Consider the following 20,886-nt stretch of genomic DNA (forward strand, 5'->3'; position numbering starts at 1 on the left):
GAAATACCGGAAACGCTATTTTGCTCCTATTTCCGCATCTCGTTTTGATGGGTTGTAGTTGTAATGGCGGCCTACACGAGTGTCGTGAATACGGACTTCTTGTAAATAGTGAACGAAATTGCCAAGTGAAAGTGACAGCATGAACCAGGAGAACTGTGCCGTTGTTTTAGAGACGCTTCGCAAGGCGACCAGTCAAAACGCCGAGCAGCTAAAGCCTGCCGAACAGCAGCTAAAATGTTGGGAAACTGAAAAATGGTTTTACTCGGCTTTGTTGGTGAGATGCCGGTGTTTTCTAACTTGCCTGTCTGTTATGCGGCCGAAATTTTCCTTCGGAGGCTTGATTTATATGCTGACAAATGATCTTAAAGTGTTCACGACCACGGAGCGCCGCACTGACTTCTAGATGTGCGCGAGTGCATGCTGGAGGCGAGTGGCGATCGGTGCGCAATGCGGCGTGGTTCTGCATTTCTTACAGTCAGATAAAAGTGTCAGTACGGACTAGTACACAAAGGCCTAACGGCGTGGGCGTTTGCGGCATTATCTGCGAAGTTACATGGAAATGTGCTTTTAGTTTTGTCTTGTGCGTGATCAGATTTGAGCGCGCCCGTTCTTTTGTGCTTTCACCCCATTTACGTGACTTGCTTGCAGAAAAATTCTGTGACGTTGCCCAGAAACTTATTTTTAAAAACGCAGAAATACAGCGCGAACGTGATTTATGAACTTGTGTACTGCTTCACGTCTTTTTGGACGTACCAGCTCTTAACATGGGCAAAACTGCTGTGGTGGAATATAGCAGTGTATATATGCATCTTTTTTGACCAAATTTGAACATCACTGAATGTGTCAAAATGTTTCTTTTGCGAATCAGGAAACGGGGCTTTCGTGCACTCTCAAGTAGCATTACCGGCCGCAAAATACCGTTTTCACCCGATAACTGACAACTGAAAGGATGTGATATCATGACGTGGTGTTTGCCTACAGATTGACAGAACAGTATCTAAAAGCACTCATATGCACTGGCTTGTCTAGTGCCATTTCCTGCTGTAAGAGTCCGCTGTACTGCTTAATCTAAGTCAGTTGGGATGTTTTTCAACAATACAACTGATCAGGTGCTTACAATGCAAGGTCATGAAATACCTTGAGTGGCTGAATACAAATATCTCGGAGTGCGGGTACACGAAGAGCAGATATACACGGAAAGCGTGAGCACTCAATTCTGGCAAAAGGGCGAAAAGTTGCTGGTATAATGAAGCATAAAGCATTATGGGGGTTCAACAAATATGAGGTACTGAAAGGTATTTGAAAAGGAATAATAGTGTCAGGGCTTACTTCCGGGAATCGGGGTTAAGTGCTTAAGGGCAGAAGTTCAGTTGAGATTAGTAGTAAATCAGAGCTGTTGGAAGATAGCACTAGGTGCCCACGGCAAAACCACAAATGAGGCAGAACGGGGGTTATGGGCCGGGCATCTTTCGAAGCACGGGAAGCTCAGACTTTACTTTAAATACTTTAAACACAGAAAGAGCGTTGACTCATAGTGGCAGAAAAGAACTAGGAAACTAACCAGTAAGTATGCCGGACACGAGTGTATCGGTAGCTAAATCATAGTCCCGGAAGCCACGGGAAATGCGCACACAGTCGGAGAAAGAAAGAGCATTAAGCGACAGGTTAAAAACGCAGAAGGTAAAAATTAGATTAATTCAATGGAAAAGAAACATAGAGTAGAACTGTACAGATACTGGAAAAAGCAGATCAGGAAGGAAGCGTTCTGTGGTAACTCAAGAGGCAGCGCCCTGCTCTTTGAAGCTAGGTCAGGGTGTCTTAGGATGTGCAGCTACAAAAAGAAATTTAGCGAAGAAGATGACACATGTGCTGTGTGTGGTAAAACGGTAGAAACAATTGAACACCTCATACTCAAATGTGATGGTATCCATCCGGATGTTGATGCAGGCACAGTCACTCTTCCTGATGCCCTACAGTTTAGGGATAACAATGGTCATGTAAATAAATCTGCTGGTGAAGTTAGCAAAAAGCGATTGGAAGATTGGTGGCTGAAAAGTAGACATCTGATATTCATTCATTCATTTCTTTATTCCAGTTTTTCGCACAGTTTAAAGAACTGGGGACCGCGAGAAAAAAACAGTTCCACCACTTCTTCTTTATAAAGGTTAGAGGAGTAGGAAAACGTATTCAAGGAAAATGCGGAATCTTAATAACAATTTACAACATAGCTGAACAAAAATAAAGAAGAAAAAAACATCGAGCATGGTGGCGACTGCCACCACCCCGTATCAGAGGGGATGCTCCTACCTTCCATCCATCCATTCTGTACAGTGTTTGGAATGGTACATCTCGTTGTACCGGAGGCGTACCTTACATAATACAGCTGTATGCATACAAATATCTTGGCAGTTATTTGAAATAACCTTTAATGCAGACCAGTAAATTAATGGCCTAAGTGAACTTTGGTTCACCGTGCTAACTTTACAATATCACAATAACAGCAGTTTACAAATGGTAGCGAAGTGCTGGAAGTGGTAAGGGAATACGTCTACCTAGGGCGGGTAGGGACTGCAGGTCTGAATCACGAGAGCGAAATAACTGGAGGAATAAGAATGGGGTGGAGCACATTTGGCAGGTGCTCTCAGATCACGAATGGCAGTTTACCAATATCCGTCAAGAGAAGATTATATGACAGCTGTATCCTTCTGGTACTTACCTATAGGGCAAAAACGTCGAGGATAACAAAAAGTTTTCAACTTAAGTTAAGGACAATGCAGCGAGCTATGGAAGTGAAAACCATAGGTGTAACATTAAGAGACCAGAAGAATTCAGAGTGGGCCAGGGAACAAACGTGGGTTAACGACATCATAGTTGAAATCTAGAGGAAGAAGTGGTCTTGGGCAGGACATGTAATGCGAAGGCTAGACAACTGATGGTCGTTAAAGGTAACGGACTGGATTCCAAGAGAAGGCGAGCATAGCAGGGAGCGGCAGAAAGTTAGTTGTGCGGATGTGATTAAGAAGTTTGCGGGGATAGGGTGGCCGCAGCTGGCACAGGACAGGGTTAAGTGAAAAGATATGGGAGAGGCCTTTGCCCTGCAGTGGGTGTAGTCAGGCTGATGATGATGAATAATGGGTGGTTGTTGCCTATGTGAGGCACTGGGGCTACTGTCGAGCTGCCTTTGAATTTGTTTTTTTTTTTCTTCTTCAGTCCATCTTTTCAGATCACACTGTAGAAGTTAATGTGCGGTGGTTAGCAGTGCTGTACATAAAGAATGGAATTGAAAGGTACTGGAGGAAAACAGCAACTAAGTGAGTACATAATACTTAAATTCTATTGGTGTTTATTGTAGAAATGCGTGAAGTGTGAACACTGCTCACAGCGGATATTATTGGAGAAGTGAGTGCTTATCACATGTCGGTAAATATAAGTGCCTATCTTGAAAGCATGGCATGCTAAACCTTATGATTAAAATAAAATTAAAACTGCCTATGCTGTTGGATCAGGTCACAGAGTTTGTTTGCAGCCTGTATATAAGTGCTTACCACTGCAATATGCAAGAACAAGAACATCAAAAAGAAAGGGTGACCAGTGATCTCAATTTAGCCAACTCAGTCTAGTTGATCACTGAATTTGTTTTGTTTTTACCCACTACTAGTGTAGTTGTAAATGAGAATTTGAATAGGAGAGTCTGTTCCTTACATAGAAAAAAGGAGCAAAAAATGTTGTAGTAGTTTGTGCTTCATATGTGAAAAAAAATTTGTGTACAGGGAATGGTATATGTTTGGGCTGTGTGAGAGAGAAAGAGTCAGTGGAGGGTTACTAGAGCAAGTACTGAGTCACAGATGTTGCTTCTAATTACACAAAGGCCGATGACATCTATACCTGCTTCAGCATGTTGTGACCATCACTAAACTCTGGAGCCATATTCTTCAGTGACCACATGCTTATTTCTATCCCCCCGCGAATACTGGTGCTTAAATGCATTCTCCATTTGGTGAAGCATTGGAAGTGGTTGTGTCAGTTTTGCTGTGATGAAAAAGGCACTCAAACTATCTTACGCCCGTTTCCATTTGTTGAAGGGAGCCTAGAGTACGTAGCAGTTGCGTAACTTACTTTTTTTTAACTGAAAGCATGACTGACTCAAAAACCAAAGGATGTGTCCTGATAAAATGCATCTGGAAATATCTCACTTTTTATGAGCTTTTTAAAAGCGACAACTTCATGACCACTGCTGCTTTGCTGTGTTCAAAAAAATAAGTGATTGTTTAAAAAAAACGTTCATTTCAAACACTGCTAGTCATTATGGGCCGTTCTGCTGTCTTGAAGACTGCAGAGCAAGCAATACAATTGACAAGTTGAATATGTCTCAGTAGTGGCGCAGACACTGTCCCCATGACAGCTGGCATAGTGATTGCAGCTTAAGAGGCCACTGAGGGAAAATTTAAGGCAACATAAGGGACTGCTCCGTGTCATTATTGTTCTGAATAAAATTAATTCTCTGGCTCTTTCTGGTTATTCTAACATTTGTACAGCAGCAAAAGATGCCCTTATCGGCATGAAAATCGGATTTATAAATCTTCCTGCCAGTCGATTCAAACTCGTGACGTCCTTACTGAAAAGGACGGATTGCCGCCGTTTTGAAGTGAATAGCTGTTTAGTGTAGCCTCTGGGGTCTGCGCCCAAAAATTGGTGCGAAAGTGGTAGGTGATAGCGACACACGTATTTTGTTTATTGGCCTTTTCTAACATATAAAAGCTCTGTTTTTAGTGAGAGTGGTCTTTTTGTGATTAGAACACTATACCCTATCAATACAGACCAACTTCCGTTTGCCCTCAATGTACTTTAAGTTCCAGAAGAACCTTTAATACCCCCTGTCACACGGTCACCACAAAGGCATTTGAGAATCAGATCCTTATATCCAAAGGTGTAATGAGTGCAGCCACGTGGCACAAATGCTGTGCCTTTGCCGCTAACGACCTTGCAGGCATAGCCTCCTATCTGAGACCTTTAAAGCACAAAGGCGCGGCCTTCGAGAATCTGCAATTGCAGTGCCATCCAACGTCAAAAAGTAAAAGTAATGAAAAAAAATAGATGCAGCCAAAACTGTTTGAAAACATCGTTCAAAAATACGAAAGGTGCGTCTGGGTTTGCTTTTTGTACGGGTGTTTATATTTTATGCCCAGATTTCAATACAGTACAATTGTTGCAGCAACACCGAGTGCCCTTGATGGCCAAGGCAATACACAAAACCTGCTGCTGCTGATGAGAGTAGCTGTTGCAGTTTGAGGAAGCAGTTAGAATTAAAAAAATGTCTGCGCTCATCGAATCAACAGGATACCCCAATTTAATTTTAAAACACTCAATTCAGTCCTGCACAGCAGCGGGTACTAAGCCTCAACGACTGTTTCACCTTTGGGCTGCACCATGTATCCGCGTCGCTGCTCGTTTGAGCTTTCGCTCCTTTGGTGAAAAGAGGTACCTTTGCTGGAAAGGCCTTTGAGGAATGCCATGTGACTGGGCCAATTTCCAATGACAAAGAGGCTGCTTTCGCTGAAAACCGAGATTTTATAAGGTATAAAACGTTATAAAATAAAATACAGACGTCGCCATCACCAGCCATTTCCACAAGCAAATTGTGGTGACTTAAGGACAGTTTTTGGAGTGTGGATCCCTGAAGATAGGCTATGCTACAAGTTACTTCCAAGCTGGGATCATGGTGTACTTCTTGGCCTTGACATCAGGAGTTTGGATGGAGTGGTGGAAAAAAGTCCAGTTTTGTCACAACAAATGCCACTTTTGCCGGCGGACAAGGCCCAACATGACCAGAAGGAACTGTACGTTTGTGTTTTATGAAGAACAGAATTTGTAGTTGTCCTCACTGTCCCTTATGCCGGTATTTGCTTTGCTGCTACAGCTAATCGGCGCCCACTGCTGGATGTCACTCCTTGCAGTGGGTCAATCCTTGCAGTGGGTCACTCCTATCAGGGATTAAAGTCAAAATATGGACCCAGATTCATAATCTCATCTTAAATTTCATGAGTGGTTTTGCTGCATTTTACGGAAAACCCTTAATTTTGTGCCTCCTCTCTCTCTTTTACAGTGCAATATGTGAAGATGAGAAGAAAGTTCTCAGGCAAAAGATGATATCAAATTTTTATGAGCCAGTCAACCAGGCAAGTTCTACTGGACTTATGATTAGCTGCAGTCATCTGTAGATACTGTTCATCTGTTGACGCTGTTCATCTGTTTTTTTCTTTACCTTCTGTGTTACCCATATCTTTACTGCTTCATTAAAGGGGCCCTGAAATGATTTCAGTGGGCATATTCTAGTGAAACAGACCTGTACAGGTTGTCTTTGTGGGCATTTGGGTAAAATTTGAAAGCTCTGCATGCACGCTATAATTTAGAAATAATTTTTAAAAATTGCTGCTTGCAATAGCTCGCAGCTCTGGAAATTTCACCCGCCTGGGGTTCTTTAACGTGCACTGACATTGCGCAGTACACGGGCTCTATCATTTCGCCTCCATCAAAATGCGACCGCTGCGGCTGTGACCGAATCTGCATCTTTCGGGTCAGCAGCCGAGTGCCATAACCACTGAGCCACTTCAGCGGCCGGTCTCTTCAATGAGGGAATCTCTCAACATTTGCATTATCAGCTTCTATTTGTCATTGTTATGGTAGACTTTCCTCTCATTGTTAATTTTCTTCAGCTTGAGCATTCTCAGTTTACTTCTCTGATTTTCTTCCATTGAAGTGCCACCATTTTTCATATTTGTTTACTTTGATATTTTGCTTAGCAAGATTGAAATACAATTTTTGTTTTGTGCAGCTTGCCTTACAACTTGCTGTGCTGGTGTCGAAAGTTGCTCGTTTCGACTGCCCAGCTGAGTGGCCTGAATTGGTGCCAACGTTGCTACAAGTTGTCCGAAATCCGGAAGACCTTCCACAGCAGAGAAGTCTACTTGTGCTTCATCATGTCACGAAATCACTGGCATCCAAAAGGCTTGCTGGGGACCGTAGAGTCTTTCAAGAGGTGAGTTCCTTATTCCGTTCCTTATTGTATGTCATCTATAAAACAATAAGTAAACTGTTATCAGAACAAATACAGTCGAGCCCACTTACCGTATAAATGTGTGCAAGGGCTGCACTTTCTTTTTCGAGATCTGAGGGCCTACTTTCGGGGTGCGGCCCATACACGTGATGTGTATGGGCCAATCACACCAATCTCACCAATCACACCAAAAACACACCAATCAGAATGAGCGGCATTTATTCTACGTTCAATCATCACTTGCGGAGTATTCCGACTCTGAGCTGGTGCTGTGCTCTGGTGCATGCTCATCCCACAAGAAGTTGCGCTGCATGTCTGCCGTCAACGCGTAGCTGTTGTTCTGCGCTTCCATCACTTAACAGAGCAGCTCTTCTTCCAGTTCGGGAAACTTGCATGGCTTGCCTCGGAATGTGCGCTTTTTGGAGCTTGTTTTCTTCAATGCAACCTTTTGGTTGCACTATTGTCGGACACACTTCTCGGCCACATCGAATTTCCTGCCCGCTGCACCCTTGCTGTGTTCAAGAGCAAACTCCCGGCCGTGTAGCTATTAAGGTGCTTGCCCATCGTGCTAAAATTACAACGCTTGGCAGCAGCACACGTAACCGAAACTACGGTGAACTAACACGCTACCACAACTTCCATGCCTTTGACACCATAAAAAGCTAAAGCTGGTGATACTGATGCTGATGTGGATAGCGGGAGCTCGCGGCGGAGAAAAAGCTGACGATGATGGTGATGAGCCATGGTCTCATGCACCGTCTGTGGACGGCAGCTGGAAGGTCATGTGCGCAAGCGCGTGCGTGGCCTCTGCGATCAAGTGCACCGTTGCTTGCAGCCAGAGCTGATTGCAGTGGCCACGGGGCATGCATTTCGAAGGCTATTCCCGCGTGGGTCATGCAAAGTTTGGGTGTGGCCCTTACAGGGATCTTTCTTTTTTTAAATATTTCCTTTGGGAAAACAGGGTGCTGCCCATACACGGGTCCGGCCCTTACGTGCGTTTATATGGTATAACGGCCGCATTTATAATGAACGCTCGCTTATTACAAACGAGGGTGGTGTTACCGTCAAAACATGTATTATGGCTGTGGCATTGCGTCTCAGATAAAATAAACAACCGTAACCGCACCACTCGGTCATAACAAATGGGGAGGTACGGTAAACTTGCCCCCAAAGTCGAAAAACGTGTGCTTTCCCCACCTCGCAGACCGTAGAGCGTCTTCCAGTCCTAGTGATCTCCCCCAAAGAAAATGTCGGCCCTGAAAAATGCATTAAAAAGGTGACATTGAAATTGCGGTTAATTGCCGGCCAGGCACGCCCAGACAGGCTAAAGGTCAATCAATGCGTGTGACTGTCAGCTGGGTGAAGTGTTTAAGGTGAAAGCAGAAGCGTGGTAAGAGCTTTACAGGGCCAGCAGCATTGAGAGCAAAACTATTGCACATGGCTGGTGATCAACTAATGGCAGCAGTATGAGAAGTTGGAATACCTATCACAAGTTATGCCTGCTAGCTCATCCAGTTATGTGGCGTGCGTCGCCTGCCCAATTGGATCTCCACCTTCTGCGCCGCTGCCGCGTGCAGGCAGCATGCAGGTGGCAACCAGTCTGTGTCACCCTTGTGTAGAGTGGTCAAACAGTAAGCAGCAATCAGTGAAATTGAAATCAGACAGTGTCTGATGGTTTTCTGGTGAAGTGCTGGTTCGCATGTTGTTTTTGTAGGTCTGTGCAGCTATACCGTATTTACTCGCGTAATGATCATACTTTTTAAAAAAAAAATTGACGCAAATTTAGAGGTGCGATCATTACGTGGAGTAAATTTTCCACAAAAAATTTTTGAGCATTGAAAATGCAAACAAGTTGCAGGTCAGACTTCTTACAATAGCTATCACAATCCTAACCAAAAATAGAAGTTGAGTCAGGCTTACCTTTGTAATAAACGCACACATTGCACAGGCATCACATGAACTACACATTGCCCTTTTATTTTTTGTTATTCAAAAATTTATTCCGAGTCTGAATCCTCACTGTCGTTGCTGCACGATTCATTGTCGGAAACACCAGTGTCATTGCTGGGGGCACCTTCGTCGTCCCAAAGAAAGTCGTCTTCCGTTCTATCCAGACCGTTCGATATGCCAGTTTTCTTAAACTCTTGGCCACTACCTGGCTGGGGATACCGCTTCATGCTTCGACAATCCACGAGCAAAGCACCTCCACGGACGGTCTTCTGATTTTGCCGCTCGGCGTCAAATCATGTTTACCCGCCGCCATCCACTCTGCGTAAAGCCTTTGAACATTGTCCTTGAACAGTTTATTCAGTAACACGTCGAGAGGCTGCAGCAAAGCCGTTAGACCTCCCGGGATCACTGCAATGTCCGTGCGTAGCTCCTTAAGCTTAGCACTTACGCTATCCACAAGATGTCCTCTGAAACTGTCCAAAACAAGACGCGAGGGAAGCAGAAGCGCCCTAGTCTTCGTCCCCAAACAGTCTTTATCCAGTCAACCATCAGTTCGGCCGTCATCCAGCCTTTAGTTTGAGCACGGACATGGATGCCACGGGGAAAGTTTCTCTTCGGAACAGTCTTCCGTTTAAATATAACATATGGTGGCAGCTTCCGCCCGTCGGCCGTCACAGCAAACATGACAGTGCATCGCTGCTTTTCTGCGCCCGATGGCTTCACGAGGACACTTCGAGCGCCCTTCTCGTTGATCGTCATGTGTCGGGGCATGTCGAAGGTTAGCGGAGTTTGGTCGGCGCTCCCTATTTGCGACAAAAGGTAGCCGCTCTCTTCGCGGATCCTGGTGACAAAACAGTGAAAGTTTATTACCTTGCTTTCATACGCGGAAGGGAGCCGCTGGCACAACGACATCCGCCGCTTCAGGGAAAGTTCATTTCGTCGTATGAAGCAGGTAATCCAACCGGAGCTAGCGCAGAAGTCCTTTGCGGCAATTCCCAGCTTTCTGGCAGCTGTGCATGCCTGTGTTTGAATCATTTCTAACGATACTGCACAACCATCTTTGCGCAGGTCCCTCACGTATTGAAAGACCGCCTCTTCAACATGAGGAAACTTGCCCGTTTTAGGTCCTTGGAAAGCCCGGCGAGTTTTGTTCATAGCCATCAGCTTCTCACGCTGCTTTTTCCAATACCGTATTCGAATTTCATTGACGCCGAAATGTCTGGCGGCAGCACAATTGGAATGCTCCAGCGCATAATCAATAGCCTTGAGCTTGAACGCGGCCATGAAACTTGCGTACCCCCCATGGTGAAATGGCACTGACACACACACATACGATCACAAAGCACTCCGCAGACTTTCAAAACGGCGAACACGAGTTTTCATAGAGGATGGAAGAAGGAAAGAAACTCCATTTCCATGTGAGTTTTTATATTATTTTTGTCAAGAATTATGGGAATGCGTTTGCTGCGGGATGACTATAGGTCAACCAACAGGCAACTGCTGCTGTAGCAGTGCGGGACCTGAAAACAAAAATGGCAGCTGATGGAGCAAGCCGAACGTAGCGCAGCAAGTTCGGGGTGCGATCATTACGCAGGGAGTAAAAAGAAAAGAATTTTGAGGACAAAATTCAGGGGTGCGATATTACGCGAGTGCGATCATTGTGCGAGTAAATACGGTACCTCTGCGCAAAGGTTGCTTCAAGAACTTAGTAACTGTGGTGAAGCGTCACTTTATTCGGCATTCAGTGTGCTGCTCAAGTACTTTACACAATGGTGGCACATACTGTACAAGGAAAGCGCTCTGCTGCACACATGCATTGCGTTCGCTTCATCACTGTAACCTTACAACTTTGTCAAGGATTGAAGACAAGGATGCCAGCCTACTACCAGTTGCTGTAAACACCTCAATCGCTGTCAGCATTATTGCGTCCCTAAGGCGACTTGTCCACAACAACAACGGTCTCGGCCAGGAGCACGACTAGGATGAGCTTAGAAAGCAGCTAGATAGGGCCTGCTTTGAAGCAGCAGACGTGCACAACAGAATTATTAAAAGAAATAAACCCCACTTTTGTCTGAATATGTTTTGGCTGCAATAGCGTGTTGACCTATTGTGAACTTTGAATGCAACGAATGCAGTCCGCATGACTATAAGGCTTGTTATAAGTGGGCATAACTGTGCTGAAATCAAGCGATAATGAACTGGATCACTGCAGTGCATCGAACGAAGTCCATGGCTATGTTGTCCGATACGTCATTCATGTTTCTAGCCTTTTCAACACTGTGACCTAACCCTTTACTACGCTGTAATTATCTGGTGCTTGCCCAGTTACAAGGTGTGTGTTACCACTTGCTTATGAAAGGGTAACTGGTGGCTACATTGAAGCCATTTACGCTTTGTGTGTTCGAACTTCACCAAGCAGTGCAATGAATTATTTGCCAGTGTTAGAGAGCATCTCAGTTGCAAAAATGATATGCATGGTTTTCCCTTCTAGCTTGCTAGCAACATCTTTGGATTTATCTTGCAACTGTGGACAAACCAGACAGAAGCCTTTCTCAGCCAAATGGCTAATAACCAGAACAACGTGGGTATTACACTTGAGAAGTCATATCTCTGCCTTAAAGGTAAGGACTATTAATGCCTTGGTTCTATTTTCCTTTACTTCGTTCCTTCATTCTGCGCTCTCCTTAATTCCATGTGAAATTTTCAAAGGGAAATACATGGGATAGAACAGATGGATTGGCACAAGTGGTTTACTAATAACTATGTACTTAATACTAGCGTTGGCCAAGCCTGGCATCAGTATGTGCCCTAACTGCATACAGTCGCTCACTAGTGCACACTTGAGTGGAGAAAACTTTTACATTTACCGTAGTATCCTGATGTACATGCACGCATGCTGGTTACATTTGATCAACATTTGTTAGTGATAGGCCATGAATACATTTCCTTTTGTAATCATGACCCGCAGACGAAGACAACTCCACTTGTCGAAACGTTGACAAGCACCCTGAGGTTTTCCCTCCCTTGTTCACTTTGTGATGTCCTTCTGTTTGAGATTACACACTAATGCAGGCTAGGCTGTTTAAAGGTACTGTGCTCTTGACTCGAACAACAGTCGATTCTTCTGAACTGTGCTATTGAACAGGGGTCTCAAGCAAACAGCCCGCAAGGAATTATTGTGCGACCCTTTGGCCGTTACGAATTGATCTTTTGTTCTGGAAAGCCCCCCACTCCATTCTTTGTTTCTTACAATCTCATAAACTATAGCAGAAAATAGCCATTCGTCAATGTCCAGTCATCCTGCATGGGTCGGTAGTTAGCTTTTCATTAGCCTAGAAACATTTAATGTGGCAGGTTCATGTGGGAAAGCTAACCCTTGGACATTGTTGAGGGAAAGCCAGCTTCTTGAGTTGGCTGCTGTTGCTTGAAGTTCGATCTATCGGATGTGATGGTTAATTTTTGTACGATGTAGTGGTACATTTTCTTATACATTTACATTGTAGCTTTATGGTGCACAGAAATTATTCCATATAACGGATAATTCAATCTAACAGAGTTCTATATAATCGGGTTTGACTGCACTGACCCGTCAGAGATAAAAACTTGTCAGTGCAGCCCACATGGCAAGATGAGTTTGAGACTCCTGTTATAGAAGATGCTTGACCTTCATGTGTTGCTTGTGTGTCTTGTGCCAACCCTTGATAGTGCTCCGGAAGTTGGTGGTCCACGGCTTCAAGGAGCCAGCACGGGTTCCTGAGGCAACAATGTTCCTCTCCCTTGTATTCCAATGGATGAAGCCCATGCTGCAGTGCCGTAAGTCCCTTCACTTTTGCATTTCTTTGCTGTACCGCAAGCATGACGTCGCTTGCAGGAGAGAACTGATGCACCAACCCTTTCCAGGCGTGTGTTGTGCAAGGCACAACAGTAGAAACATTCCGTTCCTTCCACCTGCTGGGCATCAGCAAAAAAATGTGACTTTTTGTCTGTGTAGTGCCTTTTTTGTTAAACCTAGCGCAGTGATGTTTTTCCCACAGTAATAAGGCTCGCCTTAAAGAGGCTTTCTTCCGGTTATTGGTTGTGCTATACTAATATGTGAACTGAACGCCAGCGGAAATGCAGCGTTTTTGATGTGGTTCTAGAGCAGGAAAATACATTTAGAGTTCCACCTGTCTTATTTCACAGAAAGTTGTCATGGGACCCTAATAAGAATTATAGCAATTTCAGCAGAGAAGAGAGCTTTCTCCTGCCATTTCCTTTATATTTGTGCTCTCATCATATCATAAGTTGGAAGACGGAAGTAGAGCATCGATTGCTTGCAGTGACTGGAAGAGATATTGGCGTGAAAGGCATCATTTAGGTTTATTTTTTCCATTGTTGCTGAACATATTCCAGTAGCCCTAGTCTCAGCTCTCGAGCTGTTTGAAAGTGTTTCATATTGCTCAAAAATTGTTTGACTAAAGAAACCATGCATATAGATACTTGAAGGGGCCATGGACCACCCCTTACTGATCACGAGAAATGACTTGGAGTCTGCAGGGAAGCTTTCCAGAGTTATCACCATAAAACTGAAATGATGTGTCCTGGAGCAGCTAGGACATGGCTGGCCTGGTGGCTATAGCAGCATAAGAGTCACCAACCGAACCTTTGGATACAGCGGGACCCGGCAAATGTTCCAAACAATAGAGCAGTCTGACAAATTCTTGAATTTAGATAATTTTGCTGTGAAAAACGGGCTGGAAAAAATGTGAATTTTCGTATTTCCCTGGTACCACTAGCAAGCAATATAATTAGCTTGTATTTTAGCCAGGTTCATGCTTTCATTGTGTCTGTCCTGCACTTCTCTGCTGGGGAAAGTGTCTGTTTTCCCAAGCAACCAAGGTCATGCCCATAGGAAGTAGCAAGAACACCCTCCTCTCAACACCCTCCTCCATCCTGCCTGCACCATGGGTTGGGTAAAGTGAATCAGAATTCTAGTTCATTTTTTGTGTTGGAAAGAAAAAGCGCTAACACAGACTAACACAAGAGACATGGACAAACACTTTTCATGTGTTCTTTCTTGTGTTCGTCTGTGTTGTTCCTTCTTCTTTCCGTTACAAAAAGTGCACCAACTGGCCCAGCAAGTAATTCTTGACTACAATTCTAGTTCACTTTGCCACGGGTACCGCGTCATCCGATCTGCTGTTGACACTGCGGCACGCATTTGTTAGGTTGAAAAATTAACTTTCGCAGTCTTTCTGACCCAAAAATATTTAACTTTAGCACTCCACTGAGTTTGAAATACTGGTTGCAGATATGTACACATTCATACGAGATGTGCGATGGTTCCTCAGAAAAGCCCGAAATATCAGTCGGCTACTGTAGCTGCCACTTCATTCTAGAGCAGCAGCACTGCTGGCAACACAAGGTAGTGCAAGCGCTTTTTTATGGAAATCCACTTTCGCTTCATCTTCAGGCTGAGGTTGACAATTATTGTGCACCCTATTTATGCGTCCTGTATGTTTTCTAAGGGCACTTGCTTAAATTGCATAAAATTTATTACCAACTTGGGTCACAGCAGTGCTATTCAGGCCGTGAAGTAGGAGCGGGACTAGCTTCGTCATTGTCCTTGTTACTGTGCTCTACTTTGTGATACTGAAGCCCAAAATTGTACTTGCACGGCAGAATTTCACCATTTAATTTTGCTTTGCAGACAGTAATGCATAAAAAAAATTAAAAGAGTAAATGGAAAGAGTGCTGCATTAGCTTGCATATTGGTTGCTATGTAGTGTGGGCTTACCATCAGACATTCAGAACCAGAAAAAAAAATTGGCATATTTTTGGGCAAATTTGGAAGTTTGTAAAGAGTTATTTTTAATATCAATTTGGTTGATATGCGCATAAATATGGTATTAAGACAGGTAGCATTTGATGGTAGTATCCAGTGTTTTTCGAGATAATTAAATTTTCATGTGCACTTTATCTTGGTATTAAACCCTCCAGAATGGTGTTTTTGAAGGTTGTGGTATAAACGTAACATGTGGGCTATGGGCAGAGCAAGCTGAAGGCACAGCCAGCATTTGCTGTGCATCCGTGCTCTCACTCCGAAAGAAGGAAGAAGCAGTTTATTAGAGCACAACTGTTTATTAGATAGTAAGCTGCATTTCAAACACCGCACTAATCCAAAGCCCTGCCACAGCTCTGGAAGTGGGCCAGTGGAGCTGTGCTCGCAGAGCTCAAACTACACACACGTGAAGGCAGAACTAAGGGCACTCATGAAGGGTTAAACCACGACACAACACTGAGGAGGAAGGGGAATGCACGGAGAACACCTAGATGACACTGGTCGCATGTCAGTGGCTCTCCATTGCTGGTGGCGACATTCAAGCTGTTACTCGAGCAAACTTACATGGGGTGCACGTTCACCACCTGCACACCCATGTTCCTCTGGCAAAGGCCAGGGCACTGGGAGGAAAACACTGTGCATCTTGTTGCTACTTGGATCAGTGGCGGTCTTCCGCGCTCATTTCCTGCTCTTGACTTTGAGCCGAAGTACGTCACTTTGAGCCGAAGAGTGAGAAGAACGTAAGAGAAGGCGATTTACAGCAGTTCACTGTAAAGCCTCTCTTTGGAGGAGGCAAGCAGTGCAACCGTCCTGCTTTGCTCACAGAGACCCCACAAGGAGCCCCAGTGAGGTGACTGGAAGCAGTGGTCGCCCACTCGGGCAGCTCAGCAAGCACAATCCTCACGATATATGGCTTACTGGAAATTTATGTTATTTGTGGTGTCATTATGAGTGGATTGCACTGTATGAATTGCATATGCCATTCCTCTCTCTTGTATTGCAGGGAAAACCCTGAAGTGTGTGAACCCCAACCTTCGGCAAATTTCAGAGAAGTATGTTGTGCTGTTCACAAAAGTGGTAAGTTATCCCAGTGCCGTTAGAGTATGGATTGCGTACTTTATGCTTGATCATGGGTTTTGATTTTTTCCTTTTATTTTTTTTTCCACAGCTGCATGATGTTTTGGAGCTTCATCCCTTCTCGTATATCCCCTTCATTAAGCCGTCCTTGGAGACTGCAATCTCCCTCTGCTTCACAGAGGCTGGAGAAGGTATGTGTGCTTACACTATTTTAAATGGTGCATCAGAAAGGAGCCACTGGCAGCACAGTTTTCCATTGTGTAGGGCATGGTTAATATGTTTCTGCTGTGCATCATTGATGTCTGTGCATACTTTGTGCACCACATTTATGCTACCACGTGTAGATTATTTTTCTTTCGCACAGAGGTTGCACTTTGTGGTCTCTGTAATGGCTTAGCGTTGTCAGACTTTGTAGGGATGTGTGTTGCAATCACGTCTATGTGAGCACGGTGGTGGTCCAGAGGAAGAATGGGGATATATAGACTAGCCTTCACTATAGGTGTTTGTTACCACCTGTAGCAAACCTTTTAGTGAAGTCCACCATGCCCAACTGGTGATCCTAACAGTGTTTCTTACTGTTCAAATTTGTTATTTAAGGTTTGATGATGTCTTATGTGGTTGGGTAATAAATTAATATGGAAAGTTGCAGTTTCAAGATATTATGTTTCTGTTCTGTTACAGGGCTTCTTTTTGAGAGGTTTATTGTTCAGTCCCTCAACTTGATCAAGGCCATTGTTTCATGTGCTGAATACTCCCCTTCAAAGCTCCCAGATGGTAAGTAGCCAAGATTTTTTTTCTTCTTGATTTATGACTGCCAGCACATAATGTATTGTCACTAGCCAAAAGAAAAATCTTCCTGACCTTTTGCCTGTCCTGGGAGCAAAATATCTGAGATAACCATATTACACCCCACCCTTCCAAGAGTTTGCTTTTCCAAGCCTGTGGACCACAATCCTGGATGGCATGGTTGCTGATGGCACATTCTAATTGGCCATCTACTTTACACAGCATGCTTCATTCTTGTTGGTCAGTCATCCAGTCCTGGTGTGGTGGTGCTGTTGCATTTTCTGTTATGACAGACTCCTGGCACCACTAGCACTGCTAGTTCTGCTAACATCTACTATACTGCTGTGCACTATACATGGTGCGTCCAAATAGTGTCCGGAATACAGTCATAAAAAAGATTTCTGAGATTACAAAAAATGACTTGGAAATGCTTAAAATATAATCCTTCTGTTTCAACACACTGCTTCCAGCACTTTTGTCGCGCATGGTATGCCCCTGGAAGTCCGCAGCTGCAATCTCCTTCAGGCAGTGCATTGAAGCTGCTTGTGCTCTTTCCACTATTCTTTTGAGGCTTTGTTCCACCCAACAATAGTGAAAGAAGTGTAGCGTGGCCAGATTTTGATTGTAGGGAGTTTGAGGCAGTGTTGAAGGTTCGCCAGAAACTCCCTTACAGGCTAGCTTAGTAGGGTAGTGGCATGTGGCTGGGTGCATTTTTATAGTGGAGAGTATAGGGTCTGGTTGAATGAAGCAAATAAGACGGTCTAGTTCCCATTCTAGGCTTATTCACTGTGTAGGCCCTGCCTTGCTTTTGAGGAAGGGAAAGGTACCTTTGTTGGTGGACACCTCAGCAGCTCTGTGAGGTGGTGGTGGTGGTATCCACCTACAAAGTGATCCAGTTATGTGCCTTTCCTTTCCTCAAAACCATCTGAGTGTTCAGACTGGGATTATGACAGGACTGGTAACTAGACTGTGTAATCTAATGTGCTCCATGCAAGTGAACCCAGGTGATAGCAGTCTTCCCTTTGGACGTGATGTGCCCTTAACCTTAACCGCCCCAGCACTTCCTCATAAACATGAGGGGTAACTGTTTGTCCGCAATTATTTCCACACTTGTACGTCGATCCATCTTCACTTTTTCTATATTTTCATCTTCAGTTGTTGACAGATGTCTTGTGCGTTGCTTGCCTTCGACATCCTCCGTTCCTTCTTTAAATTGCTTGTGCCAATCAAAAGAATTGTTTTGGATATGGCATCCTCCTTGTAAGCTTGTTGAAGCATGGCAAGAGTCTCAGCGCCGTGTTTAAGTTTCACATAAAACTTCATCGTATACACTGTATACCATTCAATAGTGCTCTGCGTCGTGATTCCTGACTCCACAACAAAATAACTGCTCACTCCAGGCATGATCCAGACCCTGAAAAGGCTCACAGGCAGCTGAGCCATGTTGCTACTTATGCTTAGAATCCCCAGTCAACTTCCTTGCCTAAGAAGGCCACCCTGCACCCAGTCCGCATCACGAGTGAAATTCAGTCCGGATACTTTTAAGACCGACCCTGTAATACATACTTGTGTGAACTACTGGTACTTAGTATATTATACTACTGCTGCTGCCAACTAGTTCTTCTACTACTGCTACTACAGCAACATCTTGTAGACTGAAAAAGTTTCCTGATACAGCTATTACTCCAATGTATGCTTGCCCGAGTACCTGATGTGTCGCAGCTTATGACTTGAGAATATTTAAGGGGGGATGCGGGGATAAGATCGCGAAAATTGCGGAAAAAATCGATTTTTGGAAACCACGCGTTTCGGTATCTGCAACGCCTAATCTACGTTGTATCAAAATGGCTTCCCTGAAAACGCACTAAAAGTGCCCAAAAAAATTGAATTTGTCAGTGCGCAGGGCAAGAAAACAGTTAAAAATCGCACAAAATCACCGCAGTTCGCGGAGCCATATCTCGTCTTTCCCGCCACCGAGCGCCGCCATATTGGTATCGTTTGAAAGCTCAAAGTTCCACCGTTTTGTTTCTGAATTCTGCCGCCATCTTGTAACAGTCGCACAAACACAAAAGAAGCGCGGGTATGCCAGGGGTGGTCACATGGACCCTGCGATAAAAGTGGGCCTTTGATTGGCTACCGGTCTGAAAGGTGCCCCCCATTGGTTGCTGCTGCGGCAGCGGGCGAGCTGGCAACCACAGCGGACCGCTGTTTGCTGCTTCGCAAACCACGCCGTAGTCTTCATTTGACGTGCAGAATTCGGATTTCTGAAAGCCTCCAAGTTAGTAATGGATCGTCGCTCATTTGAAAAGGAATTTTCGATGAAGCCTGCCTTCGGAAAACGGAAGCGCAAGCCTCCTACGGCGAGAAAAAGACGGCGGCCAGTGGGAGAAGCGGAGCACCCGACTGAACATACGGAAACGTGCTGCGCTATCTTGCACCGCGTTACTCCAGCAGCGAAGCCGACAGTTGCCCTGTGCCATCGATGCCGATAACCCTGTCGACGAAAGACGCTCCAACAGAGTCTCTTGCACCTTTGCGTATGGCCACGCGAATCGGTAGCCGAGATCGCAGCGTTGGAGGCAACGCCGGCAGAGACGGTGTGCTGTTTCTGGCGCATCATGCGACACGGACACTCAGCCTGCGAGTGAGCCCCAACCATCGACGAGCTACAGTGTGATAGCTGAAGATTCACCGCACGAATCATCGCCCGAACATAGCACCATTCAGGCGCGCCTCGAGCCGCGTTTCGTGTCGTCGGCAGTGACGGCAGAAGCGCAGACATGCAGCGCTCGCAACCCGCCACCCCCTTCGCGCAGCGTCCGCAAATGAACAGAAGTTTGGTCAGCACAGTCAAAGGACGAGGATGCCTCGCTTTTTGCGATAGAGATGGCAGTAAATGAGGCAGTCGTGAAATACAATTCAGGGACCAAGGAGCCTACTCGGCAATGTGTGCCACCTTGGGTGTGCATCATGGTGTCCTTGCCATCCAGATATCTCAAGATAAGAACCAAGAACACCTGAAGAATTTGTCCAAAGCCCACCAAACAAAGAGGCAAAGGTGCAAGAAGATGCCTGACTGCAATGATGCAAAACATTATAGCTCTGGCGGTGCTTTCTAATAAATCTGCAGTGCTTGCAAATCTTTAGAGAGCCAGTTTTCTCAGAAGTGAGTTTTGAGCCGACTGTCCTGCTTGCGGAAAGCATAGAACGACTATGCCTTGTGGGTCCTGCATGGAGTTTGTTGCACTCTGTTTCTTAGTAAATTCTCTTTGCATTGACATTCCTATATTTTTGAATAACTATCTCATTTTTTTACTGTTTAGCTAAATTGGCACGTTGATAACGACCTCATTTTTCAAACATGGATATGATGCCCTGTGTCAAAAAAAATAAGGGTTATAAAATTATTTGGAGAATGTCACTGCATGGACTATTCATTTGGCTAAAATATAAAAGCAACTATTGGCTTCTACCACGTTTTTTTGTCACGCCAGGCTTTCTGCAAGTTGGGTGCAAATAAATATTTGTAATGTCAAAACTACTCAAGCTATATCAATGAAACTGTATTTAGTCATTCAGCACACTTCCCTATAACCGTGCCAAATTTCATTGCTCTACAAAAAATAAGGAATTTCACTCCGATCCTCACCTCCCCCCTTAAAGTGCAGAGCTTAGTTTCGCTGCAAGTGTTTGCACTAGAATATTGATTATAAGGCTGTGTTGGCTTTTTTTTTTTAAATTTTTGTGTCATGAAGTACATCTTTGGAGGTGCTTTAGCCTTTTTTGCTGATGTCGAGCAGTTGCGTGTTAAACTCGCAGTTTTCTTCACTGAACAGCAGATGTGCCATTGCATACTCCTCAATGTGTATAAGTCCTGAGGGATTTGTTTGCTGGTGAGCGGAGTGCCGCCTATTGTAATATTCCTGTTGTTTCATGCTTTTGTGCCTTTTAACAGATGTGCAAGACCCAGCCACATTGGAGGCGGCTCAGGTGAAAATGACTTTCTTCACATATTCTACGGTGACAGAGATGTGCCGGCGCCTAGTGCTGCATTATTTCCTGCTCACTGAGGAAGAACTGGCCACATGGGACACTGATCCTGAAGGATTTGGTAAGTGTGCATGGGGCCGCCCTTGCGTTTCCTAGGAACACCGCTTCTTTCTTGGGAACACAAGGGTGGCTTGAAAATGCTAGAGCA

At 44.7% G+C, this 20,886-nt stretch overlaps 1 protein-coding gene across 2 annotated transcripts in view; it reads left to right on the plus strand.

The window, feature by feature from the left end:
- The first annotated feature begins 34 nt into the window (after positions 1 to 34).
- Positions 35 to 20,886, plus strand: part of Impbeta11 (importin beta11) — a 58,876-nt gene continuing 38,024 nt past the window's right edge. The window contains exons 1-10 of one of the 2 annotated variants that reach the window (XM_077659738.1): positions 35 to 274; positions 3,211 to 3,311; positions 6,104 to 6,176; positions 6,833 to 7,036; positions 11,496 to 11,625; positions 12,710 to 12,817; positions 15,829 to 15,902; positions 15,994 to 16,093; positions 16,584 to 16,676; positions 20,644 to 20,799. In XM_077659738.1, coding sequence (XP_077515864.1) covers positions 140 to 274; positions 3,211 to 3,311; positions 6,104 to 6,176; positions 6,833 to 7,036; positions 11,496 to 11,625; positions 12,710 to 12,817; positions 15,829 to 15,902; positions 15,994 to 16,093; positions 16,584 to 16,676; positions 20,644 to 20,799 — 1,174 coding nt within the window. In that variant the 5' untranslated portion in view covers positions 35 to 139. The remainder of the gene's footprint in view (positions 275 to 3,210; positions 3,312 to 6,103; positions 6,177 to 6,832; positions 7,037 to 11,495; positions 11,626 to 12,709; positions 12,818 to 15,828; positions 15,903 to 15,993; positions 16,094 to 16,583; positions 16,677 to 20,643; positions 20,800 to 20,886) is intronic. The other variant, XM_077659737.1, reaches the window with a different exon arrangement.

The sequence above is a fragment of the Amblyomma americanum genome, chromosome 3 (genome assembly GCF_052857255.1).
Source record: "Amblyomma americanum isolate KBUSLIRL-KWMA chromosome 3, ASM5285725v1, whole genome shotgun sequence".
Taxonomy (NCBI): Eukaryota; Metazoa; Arthropoda; class Arachnida; order Ixodida; family Ixodidae; genus Amblyomma; species Amblyomma americanum.